Below are 7500 nucleotides of genomic sequence, written 5' to 3'. Positions count from 1 at the left end.
CGAGGTGAGTGATTGAAGTAAAATAAGTAAATAAGTAAGAAAGAAACGGACCAACAGTATTAAAGTAAGTGGGTGTTGAAAGTAAAGTAAGTAAATTGAATAAAGTAAGTGAATGAAGAGAGAAAGAAGGTGAAAACAGTAAAGAAAGAGGCGTAAAGCGTAGTAGAGTAAATGGATGAAGGAAGTAAAGTAAAATAAAGTAAGAAAAAGTAAAGTAAGAGAGTAAAGACAGAAGGAAGCGTAACAGCAGTACTAAAGGGAATGAATAAAGTAAAGTAAAGGCAAGATAAAGTAAAGTAAAGTAAGGCAATTAAATAAAGTAAGAGGATAAAGAAAGAAGGAAGGTTAGCGATAGATTTAAAGTAAGTGAATGAAAGTAGTAAATTAAATAAAGCGAATAAAAGTAAGTAAATAAAGTAAGAAGTAAAGTAAGAGTAAAGACAGGAAGAAGCATAACAGAAGTACTAAAGTAAATCAAGAAAAGTAAAATCAAATTAAGGTAAGAGAATAAAGACAAGAAAGCATAACTACAAAAATAAATAAAATAAAATAAAGTAAGCCAATTAAATAAAGTAAATTAAAGTAAGAAGATAAAGAAAGAAGGAAGGTTAACAAGAGTACTAAAGTAAGAGTGTTTACTGTGTGTCTGTGTGTCTGTGTCCTGGTGTTCCTCCTCGTCTTCCTCTTTTTCTCTTTCTTCTGTGTTCTTCCTCTTTCTCTTTCTCTCATCCTTACTCTTCCTCTCTTTCTCTCCCTTTCTCTTCCCACCCCTCTCTTTCTCTCTCATCCTTTCTCTTTCTCTCTTTCTCTCCCATCCTCTTCCCTCACTCTTTTTCTCATCCTTTCTCTTCCTTTCTTTCTCATCCCTTCCCTTTCCCCCTTTCTTTTTCTCTCATTCTTCCTCTTCCTCTTTTATTTTCCCCTCCTCTCCCCCTCTTCTCTTTCTCTCTCATCCTTTCTCTTCTTCTCTTTCTCTCTCTCCTCTTCCCTCCTCTCTTTCTCTCATCCTTTCTCTTCCTCTCTTTCTCTCCCCTCCTCTTCCCTCCCTCGTTCTCTCTCACCCTTCCTCTTCCTCTCCTCCTCTTTCTCTCACCCTCTCTCTTCGTGCGTCAGTGTGCAAGTGAACGAAAGGTAATTAATTTTCCTCTCCGTTACAATTCCATTAATTATGTATGTGGCGGGCTTAAGTAAGGCTCAGTAGCTAATGTCGCGCCAATAACGCCAATTTGATGGGTTATGTGTTCCCAGACCGGCCGGGACCTCGCGCGCCATTTCCACGCCAAGGCCAGGACGGAAAAATAATGAAAAAATAATGGATTGTTTGGGATTTGTGTTACTGTGGCTGTAAATCTCATTGTTTGGGTTATTTTCATTGTTTTTTTTTTTACTTTTAAGGTTAGAAAGTTGAATTGTTGGTGATTTTTTCTTTTTTCTTATTTTTCTTATTGCTGTGTTAATTATGATTCAGATTTCCAGTGGGTGTTTGGGTTAGTTAAGTTTCTAGACGGGAGAGGCAGCGTGTTTCTTTTTTTTTTGTCTATTTTGTATCTCTTTTTCTTTTTCTTTTTCTTTTTCTTTTTCTTTTTCAGATGGGAGAGGTAGCGTTTTTTTGTCTGTCTCTCTGTCTGTCTATCTCTTTCTCTTCTCTCTCTCTCTCTCTCTCTCTCTCTCTCTCTCTCTCTCTCTCTCTCTCTCTCTCTCTCTCCTTCAACCATAACTACAAACAATAACTTAGAAAGAAAATAAAAAATAAACAAAAACAGATAGAATAAATAAACTTACCAAACCAAACCAGAGAGAGAGAGAGAGAGAGAGAGAGAGAGAGAGAGAGAGAGAGAGAGAGAGAGAGAGAGAGAGAGAGATAATAAAAAAATAAATAAAACAAGAACGAGGACACAGAAAACGACAACATACAGAGAAAACAGGAGAGAGAAAGAGAGAGGGAGAGAGAGAGAGGGAGAGACTTGTAAACGTGACTCCCTTATGACTGAGAGGCGGGAGGGCGGGAGGGCTGGAGGCGGAGGGCACGAGGCACAACGCACAGGGAACAGCAACGATAGGGAAGTTGTGCCTATCAATCTGAGCCGAACAGCGTGATGTGAGCTCAGCAAACACGAAATCCAATCACTAAGCGCCACACACGTCAACTCTACACCTGATGGAAGGAGAGAGAGAGAGAGAGAGGGGTTTGGGAGAGGGGGAGGGAGTGGGAGAGGGAGAGTGAGAGGGAGGAATTGCAAGTGACAGATAGACAGGTAGAAAGATATGTTCTCTCTCTCTTTCTTTCTCTGTCTGTCTGTCTGTCTGTCTGTCTGTCTGTGTCTGTCTGTGTCTGTCTCTCTCTCTCTCTCTCTCTCTCTCTCTCTCTCTCTCTCTCTCTCTCTCTCTCTCTCTCTCTCTCTCTCCCTCCCTGGAATTCGTGACAGGTAAAAAAGGGGAAATCGTTTACCTTGAAATTGCGAGTGTCTCTGTGTCGATTTGACTTTTTTTTCTCCTTTTCTTTCTATTTAGTTTTTATTTTCTTTATCTTATTTTTCCCTCGTATTGAAATGGTGGGGGTTAATTTTTTCTCTTATTATTCCCTATTGAAAAATCTGCGGTTATTTATTTATCTTTTTTTTCGTTTTATTTTTGTGTATTGAAAGAGTAAGCAATTTACTTTTTTCTTTTTTTTTTTCTTGAAAGAGAGAGCAATTTGTTCATCTTTGAAAATTTTGTGTGTTTTCATTTTTATTTTGTCTATTGAAAGAGTGATTCATTTATCTGTCCTCGGAATTTTTTTTTTCATTTTATTTTTTATTTATTGAAAGAGTGAGTTATTTATTTATCTTTGGAAATCTTGTGTTTTTTTAGTTTATTTTTTGTCAATTGAAACACTTTTTCATTGCCGGAGTATTCACATTTTCCCCACAACTGAGCGAGAACAATATTAATGAGCTAGAACAGTCAATTAATTCTACACGCTTTCATTGCTAGAACATTCATATTTTCACCACAGTTAAGCGAGAACAATATTTTTGAGAGAGAACAATCAATTAACACGTTTTCATAGCCGGAATATTCACAATTTTCACCACAACTGAGCGAGAACAATATTGATGAAAGACAAGATTTTCCTGTACCTGAAAATGACCGAGATTAGAAAAAAATAGATCAATTTATTCATTCATTACTCGAAAAACTGTGGTAAATTTGACCTTTTCCTGGATACAAAGAATGGATTGATTTTTATATGAATACACCTTAAGTTTAATTTAATCATTTATTACTTGAGAAACTGTGGTAAATTTGGTCTTTTCCTGGATATAAAGAACGGATTGATTTCACACACCTTAAATGAGGACACGATGCGCCTTTGGTTTAATTTATTCACTCTTTACTTCAAAACTGTGCTAAATTTTCGACTTTTTTTTCTGGATATAAGGAAGGAATGGATTTGACGCACCTTTTATGATACGCCTTTGGTTTAATTCATTCACTTATTACTTTGGAAACTAGTAAATTTTCATCGTTTTCCTGGATAAAAAGAACGGATGGATTTGAGACACCTTTTGGGATACGCCTTCGGTTTAATTAATTTCCTCATTACTTCAAAACTGTGCTAAACTTTTGTCTTTTCCTGGATGTAAAAAACGATTGATTTCAGGTTTTTTTTTTTAATGTGGACACGATACTGGTGCCTTTGGTTGAGCGTGGCGGCGCGAGGGAGGGAGCGCCTGGACTTCTAAAGCGACCACGGGCAGGAAAAAAGAGAGCATTCAATTTCACTGCACTTAAAAGGATGCGATTCTCCTTCACGTAAAAAAGAGGAAACGTATCTGCTTCATGAAACTCTCCTCAACACACACACACACACACACACACACACACACACACACACACACACACACACACACACACACACACACACACACACACACACACACAACAAAAAAAAAACAAACAAGTATCGAATATTTTAAAGTAAAACAAATTCTTTAAACAAAACAAAAGCAGGAAAAAAAATCTAGTGAAGGAAAAAATAAACAAATAATAAAAAAAACTGTAGATACGCCTCTCCCAAAAATAAATAAATAAATAAATAAATAAAATAAAATGAAAATAAACACGAATCAAAATCTTCACAGAAAAACAAATCTTTCGCAAAACTGGAAAAAAAACGAAACGAAACGAAACGAAACACGAACCAAACTCGAACGTATGTTAAAAAAAAAAAGAAAAGAAAACGACAAGAGAGAGAAAAAAAATCAGTTGGTATATTCTTCCGAGTGACGAGGGAGGGGAAGGAGGAGGAGGAGGAGAGGATGGGGAGGAGGAGGAGGAAAGGGGAAAAGTGGGGAAGGACGGAGGACGACGTGGGGGGGCGGGGCTGAAAGGGGCCTGACAAGAGAGCTTCCAGTCACGAGTTGCTTCCAGTCACGAGTAGGATATGAGAAAGAGCTGAAGTGAGTCAGAAGATCAATAGAAAACGAGAGAGGGGCGTGCACATGGCAGGCTGACGGGAGGGAATATATTGGAGAGAGAGAGAGAGAGAGAGAGAGAGAGAGAGAGAGAGAGAGAGAGAGAGAGAGAGAGAGAGAGAGAGAGAGAGAGAGAAAGTAAAGCTCGTATTCGAAAACACTTTGCTCTCTCACCATTACTTTCCATAGGGTGTAGTTGAAGATACTCGTGTTATTAAGGGTATTTTTTGGTTTATTGATGGACTGGCAAGATTTCTGGGTTATAAGGAAAAGCTATCTTGAAACCCCAGCTAGTCGTCTCTGTGGCCTTGGAAAACTGTCGCGGTAAGAGAGTAAGGCGTTTCTGAATTCGAGCATAAGGGAGGCGGTGTCTTGTTGGGAGCGAGTTTGTCTGTTCACCTTACCTCGCCATTGAAGAAACAGAACAGCAGAGATACACCCAGACCCTGAAAGAAAGAAAATGGGATTAGGTTAATGTTTGAAGAAAGAAAATGGGACGAGGTTAATATTTTTTTTTTTTACTTTAATAGATAACAATAATAGATAACAAAGATAGTATTAGCGATTGAATTTTTATTTTGCTCATAGTTCGTAATGTTTTGCTGTAAAGAAAATGGGATGAGGTTAGCCCATTCAGTACCATGACGTGTTTTCATATTCATTCTACTTACTATTTGGTGATTTTATACAGCTTCACAAAATTATGTGAGAGATTAGAACAATGAAGACTCTGGGCTATTAATCTTCTGACCTCCATAGACCCTTCCTAATGCCAACAAAATCGTTTAATTGTACCCAAAACTCATGGTAAAATGCGTCCCAGTATCGAAGTAGTCAATGATTTTTCACTTTGATAATAGATAATGATAACAGTAATAGATAACAATAGCAATAGTAATAGAGGTTTAATGTTTCTTTTACTCGAAGTTCTTATTTCTTTAATAGTGCTAAATAAAAGTATTAATAATGGACAGCAATAACAATGATAATAGAAGTTTAATGTTTCTCTCACTTAAAGAAGGTAATTTTTTGCAGTAATAATAGACAACAATGACGATGATAAATAACAATGATGGTAAAGATTCTAGTCTAGTGCAAGTTAAAATCATAAAAAAAACACTTATAATACTAGTTTCTGAAGAGTTTTGAGGTAATAATAGATAACAATAAAAAAATAAATGACAATAACAATAATGATAAAGATTTTTTGGTCTACTGCAAGAAAAAAAAACATTAGGTTAGTCTGGCCTTGAATATTATCACGAGAGAGAGAGAGAGAGAGAGAGAGAGAGAGAGAGAGAGAGAGAGAGAGAGAGAGAGAGAGAGAGAGAGGAAAGACAAATCCAAATGGCCCGTCATATTCTTTTCTTTTTATCTGTTTTAATTGAATAAGACGGCAGATGAGGAGACGTGAATACATTAAATTAGAGAGAGAGAGAGAGAGAGAGAGAGAGAGAGAGAGAGAGAGAGAGAGAGAGAGAGAGAGAGAGAGAGAGAGAAGCAGGATGACTGACGAGAGAGAAAACGGAAATACGAAAGAAAATGAGAAGCTGGAAATTCAAAGACGCTCGTTCACTTTCATTTAAGCTAAACTGTTGTCTTCTCTCTCTCTCTCTCTCTCTCTCTCTCTCTCACATGATAATTTTCAAGGCCGGACTAAACTAATTGAATACCTTAATGAAATATATCAAAAAGGGAGTTTTTCTCGAAGGAATGAAAAAAAATATGAACTTAATTCGTGTGGGAAGGAATAAATGAGGCTTAATTAAATAGATAAATGAATAAATGAATAGATATAACAGATGAGAGAGAGAGAGAGAGAGAGAGAGAGAGAGAGAGAGAGAGAGAGAGAGAGAGAGAGAGAGAGGGAATAATGAAGGAAAGAAATACGAGAGGAAACAAATGAGGGAAAAAAATCAGAGGAACGTGAAAGGAAGAATAGATAATTAGAATGAGAGGAAAGAAGAAGGAAATAAAAGGGAAAATTGAAAAGAAAAGAATGGAAGAAGAAAAGAATAAGACTGAGAAGTGATAAAAAGAAGAGAGGAAGAGAAATTTCGAGAGAGAGAGAGAGAGAGAGAGAGAGAGAGAGAGAGAGAGAGAGAGAGAGAGAGAGAGAGAGAGAGAGAGGAAAAAAGAAATCTAAACCACGTGGGATGAAAGGAAGAATAGGTGAAGAAAGAGAGACGAAAGAAAGAAACGCAAAAATGGAGAAACAAAAGATAAAAAGATGAAAAAGAAAAAAAAACCTTGAGATGAAAAAGAATAATGCTGAAGAAAGGAAAATAATAAATAAAAGGAGGAAATGAGATGATGAAGAGATAAGTAAAACAAACGAACCGATAGATAAACAAGTCATTAGATAAAACACACAAAACACAAACAAAGGAATAAACAAAATAAATAGATAAGGAAAATAAAGAAAAAGAAGTGAATAGACAAACAAAATAAAGAAATGAACAAGTAAACAAATGAATAAATAGCTAAATAGATAAATAGAAAAATAGAGTAATAAAGAATAAAGAAAAAAAAGAATAAAGGAAAGAATAGAGAAAACTAGAAAACGAAGAAGTAACAAAAGGAAAACGGAGGAAGAAAGGAATGAAGGAATGAAGGAAGGAGAAAAGAGACAATTTGACTAAAAAAAAAAAAATAAAGAAATGAGAGAATGAAGAGACAAATTTATAGTAAAATAATTAAATAGAGAAATAAACTAATAGAAATAAATAAATCAGCAAAAACAAAACAAGCAAAAAACTAAATAAAACGAGAAACCACAAGTCATCTCACCTGACGAATGCTAATTAATGAACTTACCTGGAAAAATGCAGCACACACACACACACACACACACACACACACACACACACACACACACACACACACACACACACACACACACACACACACACACACACACACACACACACACACACACACACACACACACACACACAGAAACCAACCCCACCCCACGCAAAAAAAAAAAAATAAGAATAAAAAGTTAAATAAACAAACAAATGCCACGTCACCTCACCTG

At 36.2% G+C, this 7500-nt stretch overlaps 1 protein-coding gene across 1 annotated transcript in view; it reads right to left on the bottom strand.

Moving 5' to 3' along the window:
- LOC123508545 (calcitonin gene-related peptide type 1 receptor-like) overlaps nucleotides 1-7500 on the bottom strand; it is a 264938-nt gene that overhangs the window by 27465 nt on the left and 229973 nt on the right. Inside the window, 1 exon segment of the mRNA XM_045262286.1 lies at nucleotides 4865-4906. Coding sequence (XP_045118221.1) covers nucleotides 4865-4906 — 42 coding nt within the window.

This window comes from Portunus trituberculatus, chromosome 25 (assembly GCF_017591435.1).
Source record: "Portunus trituberculatus isolate SZX2019 chromosome 25, ASM1759143v1, whole genome shotgun sequence".
NCBI classification, from domain to species: Eukaryota; Metazoa; Arthropoda; class Malacostraca; order Decapoda; family Portunidae; genus Portunus; species Portunus trituberculatus.
This window is presented reverse-complemented; position numbering and strand designations above follow the sequence as displayed.